At 45.8% G+C, this 17,424-nt stretch overlaps 3 protein-coding genes across 8 annotated transcripts in view; 1 reads left to right on the top strand and 2 right to left on the bottom strand.

Annotated features, from left to right (window-relative positions):
- Positions 1-247: 247 nt before the first annotated feature.
- LOC137485235 (nucleoside diphosphate kinase B) lies at positions 248-2,828 on the bottom strand. Its single transcript, XM_068209650.1, has 5 exons — positions 2,690-2,828; positions 2,353-2,485; positions 1,728-1,829; positions 919-1,031; positions 248-483 (listed from the first exon to the last, which is right to left on the bottom strand). The coding sequence occupies exons 2-5, from the start codon at positions 2,479-2,481 to the stop codon at positions 366-368; spliced, it is 462 nt and encodes a 153-aa protein (XP_068065751.1). The 5' UTR covers positions 2,482-2,485; positions 2,690-2,828; the 3' UTR covers positions 248-365.
- Positions 2,829-3,512: 684 nt separating this feature from the next.
- LOC137485234 (nucleoside diphosphate kinase-like) lies at positions 3,513-7,536 on the bottom strand. Of its 2 annotated transcripts, XM_068209648.1 has the most exons (4): positions 6,876-7,512; positions 6,242-6,343; positions 5,495-5,607; positions 3,532-5,164 (listed from the first exon to the last, which is right to left on the bottom strand). In XM_068209648.1, exons 1-4 carry the CDS (start codon positions 7,002-7,004, stop codon positions 5,047-5,049), a joined length of 462 nt encoding a protein of 153 aa, XP_068065749.1. In that variant the 5' UTR covers positions 7,005-7,512; the 3' UTR covers positions 3,532-5,046. The 2 variants fall into 2 exon arrangements, with proteins under 2 accessions (XP_068065750.1, XP_068065749.1); XM_068209649.1 differs by lacking the exon at positions 5,495-5,607 and having other exon boundaries at positions 3,513-5,164; positions 6,876-7,536.
- Positions 7,537-12,512: 4,976 nt separating this feature from the next.
- Positions 12,513-17,424, top strand: part of SPAG9 (sperm associated antigen 9) — a 61,946-nt gene continuing 57,034 nt past the window's right edge. For 4 of the 5 annotated variants that reach the window (XM_068209621.1, XM_068209622.1, XM_068209619.1 and 1 more), the window contains exon 1: positions 12,514-12,909. In XM_068209621.1, coding sequence (XP_068065722.1) covers positions 12,604-12,909 — 306 coding nt within the window. In that variant the 5' untranslated portion in view covers positions 12,514-12,603. Of the gene's footprint in view, positions 12,910-17,424 lie in introns of all 5 variants that reach the window. The other variant, XM_068209618.1, reaches the window with a different exon arrangement.

The raw sequence follows: 17,424 nt of genomic DNA, 5'->3' as shown, positions 1-17,424 counted from the left end.
AGAGCAAGCTTTATACTGTCTTATTTCATTTAGTATTAATATTTGTGTAAGGAGGAAAATTTAGTGGTATCCCTTTTTTCCTCTAGCTGTGTTGGAAGTAGCTCCAGCCTCCCTTCAGCTGTCCCTCTGCAAATCTGCCACTGCTTGAGTCCAACAGCTGTGGCAGGGCACACGTCAGTAGCTCCTGAACGACTAAAATGACTTTTATGAACAGGGCTCGGTTGTAAGTGAATGCACTACAAGGAAGTAGTTCACACCCATTTATTTGACAGTCACTTTCAGCACTAAGATAACTGCGGTTGCTCCCAGGGCAGCAGCTGGAATGAGAGGAGGTGTTGGAAGGCACAAATCTCTGTGGGAACCCATCACTCATAGATCCAGTCGTATGCACAGGGCTTGAAGTCGATGAGCTCTGCGGGTTTGAACCACAGGTTGATCTCCTTCTGTGCACTCTCCACAGAGTCACTGCCATGGATGATGTTCCTGTGGAAGGAGACAAACACTGATCCCTAGAAAAATACACTTCCAGCAGCCTTGTTCCCAATTTGCAAAAACGTGGATGAAGCATCTAGAGTGGGGAGACTAAGCTGTTATTTCAGGTAGCGTGTTCCATACCCTCACCCCTCCAAGAGCTAATTATGCCTATCAGGGTCACTCTACTGCTCTACAACAGCTGCTGCCTGTGCTTACATGCTGCTCTGGGGAGGAGCTGGACTGCAAACAAAGGCAGCTTTGTACCACTTTCCTAAGTAGCAGGTATGCACTGTGACCTGCAAATGAAATATCATCAGACTAAGGTCTCTACCACCAATTTTGGCTTTCTAGAATAAAAGGCTGCCAACAGTTTTTGTGTTGGCCGGTAAATAGTGAGCAGGAGTTGTTGAGTTTTTAGTATCAATTAACAGACTGAGTACAAACCTTCCCACTTGAATGCAGAAATCACCACGGATGGTGCCAGGCTTGGAGTCTGCAGGGTTGGTTTCCCCAAGCATGACTCTCCCAGTTTTAACCACGTTGAGTCCTTCCCATACCTTAAGATAAAAAAAACAAAAATTCTGTTCAGCCATGCTTATGCAAAATACTGACAATTCATCTTTGCTCTACCATACTTTGCAAAGAAACAAAGGCTCTACCACTAAAGATATTAACCTTGCCTAGATTATCTCTTGGACTTGTAAAGGTGACAAGGGAAAAAAAAACATAAGAACTGGAAGTAATTGTAAAAAGGACTATCAGCATTATCACTGGAGTGAGAGAGATACTTTACCAAGCCTCAGAGTTAATGTACAAAGACAACTGCCAGCCCTTTGTGTTGTGGTGGCACAGGGACACCCTGCTGAGTGTTCTCTCCTCGTTCATCATCACACCAAGAGATGCTACTAGAGCAAGTATCTTGTTTTGAGGGAATGTGAAAATGAATGACACAGAAGTTGGGTTTTTGTGTCAGAGAGACTGACCTTTTTTTTACCCAAAGCAGATTTTATGGTGCAGAAGATTTGCATTCAGGAATTTTGCTTTATATATTTATGTATTAGGCATTTTAATACCCATTTTATATGTGCACTTTTCTTATTATATTGTAATTTCACTGTCTTAATTTTAAGTTTTTCTTTTGCCACTATCAGAATTTAGTAGTTTGCAGAATATCTCTGAATAGTCTTAATGATTTACAGAGCAAAAGAAATATATTCAAGAAAGTAATCTTAAATGAGACTCAAGCAACTTACCATGGCCACAACAGGTCCAGAGGTCATGTATTTAACCAAACCAGGGAAGAAGGGGCGGTCTTTCAGGTCAATATAATGTTGTTTGAGAAGTTCTTCAGAGGCCTTTAAAAGAACAGATGTAACTTTAAGTACGATTTGCTGAATATCATTGAACAAAAGGTGTTACAAGTGCAAGACTATGGTGTTAGTGATTAGATTCATTAATAATTAATGTTACCAACAATGCTGCAGTGCTATTGTGGGTATCAGCGGGAGCTCCTGCTGTAACATCAAAGGAGTTCTTTGTGGCTGCGCTGGGGATTGTCCATATGATTTCTCTGCAGGGCAGTAAGCCTCTGCGATAAGCAGAGTACAGGATCCCGGGGTGATGTTACCCAGCACAACCTTTCAGCCAAGGCCATTGCAGCTCTCAATCGGGCTGCGTTAAACCTCTGAAGCAAAATTGGCTGTTTTTGTAGCGAGTAGAAGCCGCGCGCCGGGCAGGAAGGAGGAGGATCTGAGCGCGCTCCAGCACGTCCGCCATGTGACCGCAGTTCTGCCGCAGGAGAAGCCGCAGCGGGAGATTCTCGGGGTGGCTGTGGCTGTGGGGAGCCCTTCTCGGGCAGGGCAAGGCGCGGGCACTCACCTGTATGAACTTCATGGCCACGAGCCGGAACCCTTTCTGCTCGAACCGCTTGATGATCTCGCCGACCAGCCCGCGCTGGACGCCGTCGGGCTTGATGGCGATGAAGGTGCGCTCGTCGTTCCCCCCCATGGCGCTGCGGGCGGGAGCGCGGCGTGAGGGGACGCGCGGCCTCAAGGTCGGCGGCGGCCATGGCGGTACCGCCCTGCCACGCGGCACCGCCACGGAATGTCCCCCCGGGCCCCACCGAGCCCGGCCCGGCCCCGCCGAACCCCGCCAGCCCCTCCGCCCGCACCCCCTGAGCCCCTGGAGCGCGGGGCCCGGCCCGGCCCGGCCTCACCTCTGCGGAGCTGCCGCCGCCGCTCCCTCCCGCGCCGCTGCCGCCGGAGGAAGAGGAGCAGGAGGAGGCGTGAGCGCCGCGGATCCCCCGCCCCGCGCAGAGGAGGAGTCACCGAGCCGGCGGCGCTTCGGGGCGGGGATCGCCACACCGAGCGGGACCGGGCCGGGCCCGGATGCGATGGAGCTCGACGGGAGAGTGGCCGCTGCCGGGCCCAGCGGCCGAGGGGTGGCTCTGGGCCAGGCCCGGCCGCACCTGTCGCCTCCGCCTCCTCGAGGGTTATTTACAGACGCAGAAACTGTAGCTTAAGCCTTTAAGGCGCTGAAACGATGGCGGATGTCTAACACAACTAAATAATTTTTTACTCATTTTTTTGCTGGGTTGGCTGCTTTCAGGTATCCCCGCGGCCTGAGGGCTGGTCCTGCCAACCTGGCTGCACTGCACAGCATGGCTCCTCGAAAGAACATTTATCACGGAAAAGTGATGTGGAATCCGTAACACAGGAGCATTATTGGTAATTTTATTGGGAAGATGAAGCCGCCAAGTGTCAAAACCTCACAGTCCCTGAACCCGTGTCACAATATGAAGCAGGGAGTGCTATTACTTTTTATGATGTTTCCTACTTGGCCCTTTCCTAGCTGATAGAGCACCTTGGCCTGAGCCAGTTATACTCACACACCATCTGCAGCTGGGATATCAGTGAAATGACCTCTGCAGTCCTTGCATTGTCTCTTATTGAGGGGCCAGTTGGTGGTTTTACACTGGACCTGCTCAGGCACCTCAGCCGTGCAGGAATGCTGGCCTCCACCTCTTCCCGGTCACATCACATTAGAAACACTAATCAGCAGCTTCCTGACAACCCCAACACCTCCAGATAAACCACATTTCCCTATTTTGTAGAATTGAGACATCTCAAGTAACCTTTCAAGCAAAGATTAAACTGGAGACTACTCATCTCATGCTTAGGTTTGTCACATATTCCCTTTCCTCCAACTTCTTTTTACCTAATGATTTATCTTCTATAACACTGAATATTTTCAGAAGAGAAGCTCACAGCCTCAACCTACAGCTTCACAGTTAGAGAATTTGTTCCCCCTCCTTATACTCATTAATTAAATATAAGACAAGATATTTTAAATTTCATTTTATTTCACTTAAGAAACAGAAAATATTGTTTTATTTTGTGCCATCTCTTTTTAGAAGCTCAATACCACCAGAAGGTATCATAGGCCTTCAAATCAACTTTCACTGCATAGTTCAGTGTTCAGATACAAGAACTCGCTGTGGGGGAAAAAATCATGGAGCTTGAGCAACTGATTCCATGAAACTCTTGCTCTTAGTGAATAAAATGTTGCAGGGAAAAAATACATAATATCAATCCAAACTTCCTCATCCAGTATATCCAGTTTTTGCTGTTGAAACTGAAACACCTTCTGCATTGTTATGACTCTACTTCTTTATGTCATTAAAAAAATACAAAATGATAGTGATAAAGTCACTTCTGAAACAACTTATCCAAGGACCATTTGCTTTGTAGTTCCAGCCGCTGAGGAAACAACACTAATGAGAACACAACTAAACTACCAGCTGTTCAGCTGCCAAAGCAAACACCACTTACTGCTCTGTGCAATATCAGAGAGCTGCTGCACTGAAGTGGCTAAAGGTAGAATCTCCCTCATCCATCCTCACATTAATCTTCTTTTCACATAAAAGGACATTTCATCAAGCCTGGCTGGTTAATCTGTCCTTAAAATACTACATAAATCCCACGTGGAAGGAAAAAAGAGCGAGTTGAAACAGTGTCAGTGTGGAGGCCAGTTGTCATTTTAGCCAGAGTTGAATTCTTTATGGACACAGCATGTTCTGGGGAGAGAAATGGGCTTTTTTCTGCAGCCGTTTTAGGAATGAGGACACACTTGATTTGATATTAAGTAAATCCTCAACATTTGAGCATATTATCAATGCATTTACACACCATCAGTTGTCCTCTAATGTTTTAGCAAAGTTAACCTCTGACTCTGAGCCATTTGTGCATTTATTTGCCAAATAATTTTTAACCCATTTTTTAATGTTTACCAAAATACCCTCTATGACTATAAAATGCTTCAGAAAAATATATGTTATCTGTTCTGTGTTTTCATCTCATATCTCTCAATCTCAGAAGCAGCTTTTTAAATGTGCAATTCCATCTATAACTTGACAGCTTTTAAATCAAAGGAGCAGCAAGCACTGACTCTATTTAACATCCACAACAGAGCAATCTCACTGTTTCTGAGGCTTCTACCAGGGAATTCTTTGGAATAGCTAGAGGCTAGCAGCTGATCATGGACATGGGAATATCAGAAGATCCAGGCTGGGTGTTAATCATAGATCCACTCATGAGCACAGCTTCTATAATCAACCAGTTCTTCAGGAGTGAACCATAAATTGATCTCTGTCTCAGCACTTTCCACAGAATCACTGCCATGAATGATGTTCCTAGGAAAAGAAAAGGTGAATAAAAGAGTAAAGGAATTATTAAAGTAAAGTAAGCTGCTTCTTTTGAAGTGATTCCTACTATGGACAGAAGCTTTAAGTAACAGTAAAGTAGGAAAAGACACAGCATAGGCAGTGCCAGCTTTGCTCATTTTTGTCAATGGGGACGACCATGACTTGATCCCCATCCTTAGATACTAATATGTCATGGGCACAGGGAATGGCAGCTCCATGTGTAAGACAGAGAAGGATGGAGCACAGTTCCTGTAGATATCATGACATAACAGTTGGCATTCAGTGCTTTTGGATGATACCAAATGTTTTAAAATTTACTTTCCAACTTGGACACAGAAGTCCCCACGAATAGTGCCGGGCTTGGAATCGAATGGATTGGTTTCCCCCAGCATCATTCTTCCAGTCTTAATCACATTAAGACCTTCCCACACCTTAAAGAAAAAAAAATCCATTCAGATTATTAAATTTTAGCAGCAGATAACTTATACCATCCGTGAAAACACAGGGCTGTCCATCATGGCACAAATCACCATCTGAATATTTGTCACAGTGAGACAAATTTATCTCAAATTCATCTGTCAGATTCTTGAAGCATCTGCTCACATGGTCCCCTTCTATACAGTGCCCCTCCTCACCTAGGGTGGGGAGAGAACAATTTTCCATCTCAGTTTGTCAAACAGTCTCACAGAGCTCATGGGAAAGCTAGGCCTCAACTATTTTACAAATGCATTATCAAGAAAGAAAAAGAGAACTAAAGTTTAAATGTTCCACCATCCTTTTTCAGCTTCCTTACGACACGGCATTTCAGGGTGGGGCTTTTGTGCAGGTTTACTGTTTCTCAAGGTCCTGGTTGTGATTCCTTTTTGCCCCTGCCCTCTTCCTCAAAAAACTGACTCAAAGGAGGAAAAGATTAAAGAATAATACTTAACAGCACATCTTCCTATTCACAGTATTTGAATCCAGATTTTAAAATCCTTTAAAAAATAAACTAGAATTCAACAGGTGACATAATCTCATTGCAGGGAAGACAATCAAGCAGTGTGGTTTTCCTTGCCAGGAACTCACCATGGCTACAACAGGTCCCGAGTGCATGTACTGCACCAGGCCATCGTAGAATGGCCGGTCCTTGAGGTCGATGTAGTGTTCCCTCAGAAGGTCCTCAGAGGCCTGGTTTAAAAACCAGACAGACAGAGAAAAAAAGCTTACAATAAGAGCTTAAGAGCATAGTGAAATCACAGAGATAAACCACAGAGCACTGGTAATGCTGAAACTTGCATGCACTTGAAAATCCAGTATTTCTAGCACCTTCCTAGGAGTACTTTTGGTTGATATGAATTTGAACTGTTGCTTAACCACAACTAAACTTAGAAAAGTTTTTGTTGCCTATACAGGCAGTTTATGTGAGCTGGGATTTGTGAAAGATACTCAAAGATATTTATTGGGCATAGGATGCACCTGAAAGAATATTCTCTTCAGACTAAGGGCATCAGGTTACTAAAATTAGTGTGCTTAGCACGTCTAAAGCATTTAGCCAGAGCTGGGAACTGGAACTTTTCCAAAAACATCCCAAGTACAACTTCTCAAAATTTCAGTTTTAAATGCTACAGAGGCCACATTTGTTGTTATAGCATGCTGCTGTATTTGAAGGCTACAGCTTTCAAATATAAGAAAGCAGACACAGCAATTGAGGAGAGCTTACATGTATTAATTTCATGGCTACCAGTTTGAATCCTTTCTTCTCGAAGCGTTTGATGATCTCCCCCACCAGTCCCCTCTGGACTCCGTCGGGCTTGATGGCAATGAAGGTGCGCTCATCAATGGCAGCCATGATCCTGAGGAGGGAGAGAATAAAATTTGTTATTCCAGGACTATATGATCCCAGCCCATCCCAGCCCCGTCTGCTATAATTGTAATTAGATTTGCTGCATCTGAGGGTCAGTAATTCATGGTCTCCAATGTTTGGACAAACCAGTGACCACACACAGGTTTTCCCAAGTGCTGCAGGAGTGAGTTTGAAGCAGTGGAAGGGTGCCAAGTGCAGGAACAATCAGCGAATACTGAAATCAGAAAAACTCTGAATGGAAAGGAAGGTAATGATCACCACGGATCCATCTTCCAGTGCCGTGTAATAAATTAATAAATTAGTACACACACAGAGTTTTCACCTGAAAACCAGCAGGACCAGAGGGGCTCTGAGCCCCGCGCTGGAGCACGCCTGAATGGGCAGGTGAGGGATGCAGGGGCTGCGGGGAGGCTCCGCGGGGGTGCGGTGACACTGCCCGGGATCAGGGGGACCCTTCCCGCTGCCCCGCCACTTGGCTTACCCGCTGGTGGCCCGGTGGCTGTGGCAAACGGTGTCCCCCGCTGGTGGCCCCGGTGAGTGTCGCAGCCCGAATACTCCGCTGCTCGCAGGCTGTCTCTCACAGCCCGTGTCCCCCGCGGTTTCACCGGTGGCTCTGGCAGCCCGTGTCCCGCGCCGGTGGCTCTGTCAAGCCGTGTCACCGCGGGTTCCCACCCGGTTTAGCCGAGCCCCACCCCCCCACGGCGGTTGCCGTGTGACAGCGCAGTCTCCCGCCCGTAGAGCGCCGACACCGCCCCCAGCCCCGTGCCCGCGGGGGATCGGGGATCGATCCCTGTCCCCGATCCCTGTCCCCGATCCCCCGCCCGGGAAACACCCGCACCCATCCAGTGCCCCTTCCCTTAGAGCGGGGGTGCCGGGCTCAGCCCTTCCAGCATTTCAGTCGTGCCTGCTGGATCACGGGTTTTATTTAGCAAAAGGCACATAACCATATTTTAATAAAAATCACGTTGTCGTACTGTTCTGCTTGTATTTCCTCTTTAAAGGAGGTAATTAATTTTGTTTGGGTTTTTTTTCTGGTTATACCATATTAGCTCTTTGAGTCAAACGATGCTTCAACCATTTACCACTGAGCTGCTTTGCCTTGAGCATTTTATTGCCTTCAAGAGAATTGAGGATAAAGCATCTGGATAGAAATCCATGCTTGTCCTGGTTTTGCTTCCAAACTGAGATGAACTTCCTGGGCTCCACTTGGCTGTTCTTGAAAGCAAACAATGAAGATTTTGCTTCCCTCTAGGCAGGACTTTGCTGCTTGACAGGGAAAAGTTTTGTTACCAAAAAGCTGAATTGGATTTGGATTGATTTGGATTTCCTTATTTGGGATCCCTTCTCTTCACTACAGTCCATCACACATCCATGTGATACTTTTAGTTCTGGTGAGAGACTCCAGATCTGACCTAAGCATCTATTCAACCAGCTTGCTTTCTTGTATTCAGGGTCTTTTTCCATCACACTTTCCAAGAGCTCTGATTTAACAGATGATATTTAAAAAATCACAGTGTCATACATTCTAGCAAGTCCTCCTTGAGGTTATTTTGGAATTAGAGTTTCTGAGTACTCTCCTGACAATACCAATCCAATTTATTCTCTTGCTTTGATACACATTTTGTTGAGATGTTTCATATCACTTAAACAAACATTAATGCTGTAATTCTCACTATAGCAAAATAATACATAAAAAAATAAAAGAAAGGTCTCCAGAAACAGGATGTTTACAAAAATATCAAGTTTAAAGCAGCAATAGGACATCTATTTACAGTCTTGTTAAATCTACGTAATGTAATGATTAAAGCTTAGGACTTGCCCTAAGGTGGGCAAGAACAACTTCCAGCTTTATCATAGGTCTGTTCTGTGATCTGTGCCAAGTCTTTTAACCTCATTAAATAAGGGTTAACTCTGCCACTTTTGAGCTTAATCCATGATTAGCAGAGCAAGTTGTTACTGTATAAATGAGCTTTTGCTGGTTGCAAATTTTACCAAGATCACTTAATTACACTGGAAATTACATATTTATCTAAAATGTGAAGAAGTAGAGAGTCTAGACAAATAAATTCCAAAAAATGGACTGATCATGGGAGAGAAGTAAACACCTCCAAAGTTCTCAGTAAGTGCACTAAGTGTAAATGCTGAGCTCAAACCATTACCACATTACTTAAAACCAGCAGAGATTTCTAAAACAGGCCTGAGACAAAGAACTGACTGTGAATGTCTCCAGACTTCAGGAGAATTTAACACAGCTCCAGCTTTGCTGGTCTGGCCCCAGCTTTACACTGGTCTCAGCTCACAGCCTCTGTCTGTATCACTCAGAATATTTGGGGTTCCCATCAAAACTCATGATTTGTGCTGTGTCCTTGTAACCAGAGTCCTCACTCTGACATGCTTTGTTGCTCCAGGATATCCTACTCTTCATTTAGCTGAGTGCTGCTATCATTCATCACTCTTTATCTTGATTTCTGTTGTGCTTTAAGGTACAAACCACTATAGGATTAAACTTGCACAAAAATTTCTTCCTCGGGGAAAGTGCCAGTTTGGTGTTGCTGCCGTTGCTGTTGTTTGTTTGCTTTGTTATCCATATCCATATCCATATCCATATCCATATCCATATCCATATCCACTGCTATTCCTTTTCCCATATCTTTGCCTGAAAGCCCCTTAATTTCAAAGTCATAATAATTCAGAGGGAAGGGGGTCACAGTTTCCATTCCAAGGGAGGTTCCCACCTTCCTTGGTGGACACCTGTCTTTCAAACTAGGGCAGTGTACAACTGCTAAAGAGAAACAGGAAAAAAAATCCCTTCATAGAGATAATTTCCAATAATTTAAATGAAAATTTCACTTGAGAATATGTATGAGAGTACACATCGTGTCTTTTTAAAATTATTTTTTAGCTGGAATTATGTCATTTTTTGGTAATAATTAAAAGTCAAACAGCTTTTCATTCCTTTTGCCATATTTATAAATAGTATTTCAGCTGCCTGTGCCCTGGCCATAGCACTTTAAATATTAGCTTGGGAGGATGACGATGTCTAAACAAGACTCACAATAAATCCAATATACAGGGCTGGAGTATTTTCTTCTTTGTCATTCCTGCGCAGACTCACTGGCTCAGTACATGAAGAGACAAGGCAGCACATGTATTTAAAGCACAGTTCCTGCCTTAGAACCAGTCCAAATGAGAGAAAATTAAGTGTAAGGCTCTGCTGCTCTCCAGTGGAGCTGAATGCAATCACCACAGTTAAAATTCCATCCCTTCTCAAGCTTTCTGCCTTTTTTTAAAGCACATTTTCGTTTCTTTGCTTCTGGACTGCTGCTGGGCCACCAGGTTCCTCTGCTGTACACGTGATATTACCTAATGAAAAATACTGATTTCCCCAAGTCCAAGTTGTATGATAGAAGTTTCACCAGAGGAGGTTTAGAGTGGATACTAGGAAAAATTTCTTCACTGAAAGTGCTGTCAAGCCCTGGCAGAGGCTGCCCAGGGCAATGATGGAGTTACCATCTCTTGAGGCATCTGAAAAATCTGCAGACATGGCACTTGGGGACATGGTTTAGTGGTATCCTTGGCAGTGCTGGGTTAAAGGATGGACTTGGTGGTCTTAATGGTCTTAACTGGTTTTCCCAACTTAAATAACCCTACAATAAAATGAGGGATGTGAAACAACTTGGAAAATTTTCAATCTCAGTAGGTATTTTCAAGTTTATGTAAATGTCTGTAACAGCTCCCGTGACAGAACGCACGATCCAGAATGGAACTCCCTGTTCCAAATCCTAGGAAAATCAATCTCTCTCAGCAAGTGTAAGATGCCTTCTAAGCTGTATTATTGTTAAGAAAACAGGATTTCTGATATTATCTGGAGACCTTATTAGAAAGGAAAGGCCTTTTTGCTGCCAGACACCAGCAAACACAGAGCTGTGGGGTCCCAAAATCCAGGAGCTAAGATTCTAACTCCTTCAGTCATCCCTCAGTGAATCACTGGGTCTATTTATGCCTCCAAGGGTGTGATAAACAACTGTCCTGGGAGCTGCCAGACTGCATTGCCTCACATCTGCCATTCACAGAGGAAGCTGCCGATGGGACACCCCAACCCCACAATCCAACCAGAGCTCCCACCCTGGTCCCACAGTAAGGGACTGGGGGCCAGACCTTCTGCTGTCAGGGCCCCCAGAGCCTCCACCAGTGGCACCAGGGCTTTGATGTTCACTCTAGATATTCACTTTGATACTCACTCTAGACCTGGGGTATCTTGGCCTGTATCAGGAATAGTGTGGCCAGCAGCACCAGGGAAGTGATTGTCCCTCTGTTCTTGGCACTGCTGTGTTCAGTTTTGGGCCACTCACTTTAAAAAGGATATTGAGGGGCTGGAGCGTGTCCAGAGAAGGGAACAAGGCTTGTAAAGGGGCTAGAAAACATGTCTTATGAGGCTGGGTTTGTTTCGTCTCAAGAAGAGGAGGCTCAGTGGTGACCTCACAGCTCTCTGGAACGACTGACAGGAGCATGTAGTGAGGTGGGGATGGGGCTCTTCTGCTGTGCCTGCAGAGGGAAGACCAAAGAAAACAGCCTTAGGCTGAGATAAGGGAGATTCAGATTAAGGATTAGAAAAATTTATTTTTACTGTTTGTGTGGTCAGGGGTTGGAAGGGGTTGCCCGAGGGGCGGTGGAATCACCACACTGGAGCTGTTTAAGAGGCATCTGTACCCAGCACATGTGTTTTTATATATGTGGTTTTACTGGTTTAGGAGTTACAGTGGCAGTGCCAGGTGCATGGTCAGACTGGGTGACAGGACCACAGAATGAACTAGGTTGGAGAAGACCTTTGAGATCATCCAGTCCAACCTGACCCAACACCACCTTGTCAACCACACTGCGGCACTGCATACCACATCCAGTCTTTTCTTCAACACCTGCAGGGACGGCGACACCTCCCCGGGCAGCCCATTCCAATGCCCAATCACTCATTCTGTGAAGAATTTCTTCCTAACGTCCAACCTGAACCTCCCCTGGCACAGCTTAGGACTGCGTCCTCGTGTCCTGTTCCTCGTTCCCTGGGACAGAGCAGAGCCCGACCCTCACCTGGCCGCACCCTCCTGACAGGAGGAGTTGCAGAGAGGGGTAAGATGTCCCCTGAGCCTCTTGTTCTCTAGGCTGAGCTCCCCACAGCTCCCTCAGCCGCCCCTCACAGGCAGTGCGCTCCAGACCCTTCCCCAGCCTTGCTGCCCGTTTAAAGGTCCCTTCCAATCTTGACGATTCGGTGATTTGTCAAGGTTCGGTGCCCCCTGACGCGTCTCCGACAGCCCAGCCCTCCCCGCTGCCTCCCCGCCGCCGCCGCCGCCGCCGCCGCCGCCTCGCACGGGCCCGGCCCCGCGTGACGTCACACGCGGGCCGCGCCCCCCGCTCCGCCCCCACGCCCGCAGCCCCGCCCCGCGCCGCCATCCCGGCGGGCCCCGCCCGGCGCGGCGCTGAGGTCAGAGGCGCGCGCCCGGCCCTGCCGAGGCTGTTCCGCCGCCGTCGGGAGCCGCTCCGAGCAGGGCTTGCCGGGCCCCGCCAGGCCCCGCACAACCCCCCCGCCGCCATGGAGCTGGCGGACGGCGTGGTGTACCAGGAGGATCCCGGCGGGCCCGGCCCCGCCATGATGTCGGAGCGGGTGTCGGGGCTGGCGGGCTCCATCTACCGCGAGTTCGAGCGGCTCATCGGGCGCTACGACGAGGAGGTGGTGGCCGAGCTGATGCCGCTGGTGGTGGCTGTGTTGGAGAACCTGGACTCGGTGTGCGCGCACAGCCAGGAGACCAGCGTGGAGCTGGAGCTGCTGCGGGACGATAACGAGCAGCTGCTCACGCAGTACGAGCGGGAGAAGGCGCTGCGCAAGCAGGCCGAGGAGGTGAGCTGGGCCGGGGCGGCTCCGGGGGGGCGGCCGCACCTCCTGCGCTGGACCTGCCCGGGGCAGAGCGGGCGGCGCCGGGAGCGACTGCCGGGGCTGCCCTGTCCGGGCGCGGGGCTGGAGCTGGGGTGGCGGCGCGGCTCGGCAGAAGGATGAGGAGGGCGCGGAATCCCTCCCGGTCCGTGCGGCTCCGTGTGCTTGCGATCCCCTGAGCCGCTCGGCCCGGAGGGATCCCCGGTAACCCGTGCTGAGCGCTGCGCTGCCGGCGGGGCCGCGGGAGGGGAGCGGGGCGAGCATGGAGCCGTGCGCTGGTTGCGCTGTCACGGCCACGCGGGATGCTCCCCGCGGAGGGAGGCGGGTTGTCCATTTTTGCAAAAATAATGACAGCGCATTGCAAAAACCATGGAAATACACAGAGTGTAGGCCGAAGCCTTTCAGAGCTGCTATATAAAGCTGCAGGCAGCAACAGGTGGTGTGGACTCTCCAGCGACGTCGACTCTGATTTGGGACGTTAGCTGTTTTTATTTCAGTGTCTGTACCAAGAACCACTTCAGCATAAACAAGCTTGGGAGGCATTATCTAGTGTGATATTATAAAGCAATGCAATAGGAAGCAGCTGTGCAAGATAACTTCCTCCAGCTCATTGTCTTGCCAAACTCCTGAAGGAAATTGGATTGGCAGCATTATCTGTTTAACATTAACAAGCCATCTTACAAGTGTATTTCCAGACCCCTTGTCCTGTGCTAATCTCTCTGGTTGTGTTTGCCTTCTAAATTTTCCAAAACTCAGAAGAACAACCGCACTGAGGGCGAACACAATATTAACGGTGAAAGCTTAATTAAAAAAAACATTACTGCACAAATACTTGTTTGTTTCTGTTATAAGTGAGTGCAAAATATTGTCTGCAGGTTATTCCAGGACTCAGTTTGTTATGAAGGACTGTGGTATGAATGATGTCCCCCCAGCTCTTGGACTGATAGATCATTCATCCTCCTTGTCAAACACATGGTGGTTTTATGATGCCTTTTGGACTCCAGTCAGGGGACTGGAGTTGCCACACTATTTCTGACACAAGCTGATGTAAAAGGGTCTTTTAGAAAATATGTTTATATTGAGAGTAATAGGAAGAGATTGATAAATACTTTCTGAACTAATTCATGAGAAAATCCATCAGGCTTGATGCACAGGCAGCATTTGCCACATCAAAAAAACAGGCCTTGGGCAGCAGGACAGAAACTGTACCAGTGTGATGAAACAGATCATGGGGTTAATTTTTTTGTTGTAGCTTTACAGGAACTGTATGTGCCTGTGTTGGTAGTGTGCTTCACTGCTGTCTCCATCTCTCTGTGTCATGATAAATTAACTTGAGAGGACATGCTATATGCAATTGAAGAACCAGTGCTCATACTGCAAGACACCTGGCTGATGCTTTCCAAAGTGCAGTTAGACCAAAGACTGTATTTTCATGGAAGCACAAAGGTCATTTTTGTGATGTGCTGAGGTCATTGCGCTGTACAGGTGTGAAAGTGTTAGGTACAGCCTGGTGTATTCAGGAGAGGCATATGTGTTAGGCATGGTTGTTGAATTATTTTTTCGATGCTGAGATAACCTGATGGGTACAATATGATTGAAATAAAAGGAGGGAACAGAAATTTAACACTATTTTCCTTGGACAAGAAGTTGCTGGCTTAGCACATTTATTTCGTTTGGAGTTTGCCTGTGTCACGTGGTAGCAAAATGGAGAATTTTGAGCTGCTGAGATCCATATTTATTGTCATCTGTTCATAGAATCACACAATGGTTTGGGTTGGAGGGGACCTTAAAGTTCATGTCGCTCCAACCCCTGCCACGGGCAGGGACACTGCTGCAACACCAGGTTGCTCCAAGCCCTGTCCGGCCTACCCTTGAGCACATCCAGGGATGAGGAAGCCACAGCTTCTCTGGGCAATTAACACACCTTCTTCTGCTTTCTGCTTCTTGTTGTAGGAAATTTATTTGCAGCAGTATCTTAATGAACATGAAATAGTTTACTATTTGGGTAGGGGTCTCCTTACCCCATTTTTGTAATTTGCCTTCTTTATTTCCCGTATTTAAAAAGTGTTACTAAAGAAATAGCTTAAAAGTTGTTGCCTGTGGATTTCTGGAATAATTTTTTTAAAGTCACCTTGACAGAAATTCTGGGCCTGCTTCTCAACTGTCTGGGTACAGTTTTGATCTTTGTAGTTGCTGCAAAATCACTTGTCTGACTTATAACATTGTAGGTTTTTTGATCTTGCTGAAGGATGGAGGAACCATCTGCTCTGCTGTTCTCTTTCCAGTTCTTACCTTTCCACTTGGTGGCTGTGAGGTAGCAATTCCTGCCCCAAAGAAGTGGGAGAGGAACCAGCATTTGTACTTTTGCTGTTTTATAATCTGATAATTTTCTTCTGCAGCAATGTGCTGTTTCAGACCTGCACTTGTAGCTGGTATGTGTTTTGTGTGCACTTGGAAAGAGGATAAAAATCTACTCCATTTAGCTATGCCAAATTAGGATATCTTTTAGCTTTTCTGCTGTTGGTGGGATTAAGCTGTTTTTGAAATCTTTGGCAACTGTGAAGAAGGATTTACCTCTACTAAAATTGGTTTAAGTCATAGCATGAACTTGATATCTGCTTTTACTTACTGTTCTCAGAGGTAACTTTCTTTGTTAGGATTGTATGTTGTGTAAACACTGTGCAGTAAGAATTTAAGTATTTTTAATTTGAGAGAACAGAACTGAGATGCGTTTTACCGAAAACTTTCGCTCTATTTTACGGCTATCAGGTTGTTTTCAATTTGATGTGTTTTTCTGTCCCCCAAGTCCATCTGAACTGGCTTTTTAGGTGATTTTTTTTCTCCCTGCTCCAAGAAGAACTTGCCATTGTCTGAGAATCTGTCATTGTTGCAATACACATTGCTGAAGGACATGTCATAGAGTAGTAAAGATTACCAAGTGATCGCCAAGACCCTGACATCAGATATGCTTGGCATTGCATCTGGGTCCTGTGACAGACAAACCAGTCAAGATATAAAGAGACAGAAGAGGACATAAATATAGGAAGAGGTATTTCATTTGGCTAATGTGTCAGTGAGTGCTTCAGTGGTTGTGTGTAGGACAGAGGGTTCCAAATGTCTTGGGCTGTTGTGTAATCTGAGTTCTTATTTATTCCAGAGAACTCTGCAAGCTTTCAAGTAGGTTTAAAATTGATTACATAAAGATTTTTGAGTCTAGTTTGTGAGGGACTTTTTCACACTTTTTATATGAAGTCTTTAAGAACAGGTTGGACAAAGATCTGAAATGACACATGTGATCCTGCCTGGAGAAAATGGGATGGATTAAATGGGAGTTGCCAAACATACCTGATGAAGGTATTACAGGTTGGGTTTCAGTAGCAGGCACATGCAGGAGGAGCTGTGCATCACGTCCTGTGTTACACCTCATCATAACCTAATCAAAATTAGGATCCAGACATCCAATGCTGAGCATCGGAACCTGGAAACAAGATGACCTTTTAAGGATTATTCCAGCTGTATTTTCTGTAATCTTACATAATCTGGTCTGATTGTTTTAAAGACAGGTTGGTGACTTTCAGTTTGCTCTTAAAAAAAAGTACCAAAATTTTCACTTCTCACACTTCTCATTAGAGTTGTAAGATACATCTTTGTGGCCCAAACAGGACATCACTTAAAATGGGGAAAACTAGATTTTTGTCTGCCTCAGTGTTTTGAATAACCAGTAGCTGGGGTTGAAATGAGAGGATGACTATTGAGTGCCTAACATGTTCCTACATACGCTGCTGGATTTACATTAAATCCAGGAGATACGTAGTATTTGAGTGTATTGTCAATGTAAATGCAAAAATTAATATGGGTGCTCAGCCTGTCCTTGGCTGCTGTGGTGGTTTATCTCACTAGTTCTTCTGTCATAGTTGTGCAGGCTTAGTCAGGGTGTGATGATCAATCTGCTGAGGCTGTATCTGTTATTATACTATCACCAGAAGGAGAAATGAAACCAAATAAAAATATTCAAAGTCCAAAGGTCTCAGTCCCAAGATCTGATCAGGTATAATTTACAGCAGGCAAGGGAAAAATATTCAGCTGTAATTACAGAAGTGCTTTAAAGTACAGTAATGTAGATGTGAACTTTAACAGAATGAAAGTAAACTAGTGGAAGGTAACAAAACCGTTCTAGGCAAAACTAGTTTCACCACTTGCAATTGAAAAACTTGAGAGGAAATACAAAATTATATCTATCTGTAGTTTCATGAGTAACAATGACATTAATGGCTCTGAATGGCTGTTGTTATTCATGAGTATAATTGTCCCTGGCCTTTAGCAAGCTATGACACATTTTTGGGAAATCATCAGAGAAACAACTAAACAAAGATATTACAGTTTTATAATTCTTATTTCATGTTTTCCCATGTTTAGTGTAACAAACTTGCCATGTTTAGTGTAACTTTAGCCCCAGTGCCAAATTTGCGTCAAACTTTGAAG

This window comes from Anomalospiza imberbis, chromosome 19 (genome assembly GCF_031753505.1).
Source record: "Anomalospiza imberbis isolate Cuckoo-Finch-1a 21T00152 chromosome 19, ASM3175350v1, whole genome shotgun sequence".
In the NCBI taxonomy this organism is placed as follows: domain Eukaryota; kingdom Metazoa; phylum Chordata; class Aves; order Passeriformes; family Viduidae; genus Anomalospiza; species Anomalospiza imberbis.
This window is presented reverse-complemented; position numbering and strand designations above follow the sequence as displayed.

Coding starts and splice junctions, on each gene's coding strand:
- LOC137485235 (XM_068209650.1), bottom strand. CDS start 2,481: ATGGGGGGGAACGACGAGCGCACCTTCATCGCCATCAAGCCCGACGGC. Junction 1,830..2,352: donor TGGCCATGAAGTTCATACAG/GTGAGTGCCCGC, acceptor GTTCTTTTAAAG/GCCTCTGAAGAACTTCTCAA. Junction 484..918: donor TTCTGCATTCAAGTGGGAAG/GTTTGTACTCAG, acceptor CTCCTTCCACAG/GAACATCATCCATGGCAGTG.
- LOC137485234 (XM_068209648.1), bottom strand. CDS start 7,004: ATGGCTGCCATTGATGAGCGCACCTTCATTGCCATCAAGCCCGACGGA. Junction 6,344..6,875: donor TAGCCATGAAATTAATACAT/GTAAGCTCTCCT, acceptor TTTTTAAACCAG/GCCTCTGAGGACCTTCTGAG. Junction 5,608..6,241: donor CGGGACCTGTTGTAGCCATG/GTGAGTTCCTGG, acceptor TTTTTCTTTAAG/GTGTGGGAAGGTCTTAATGT.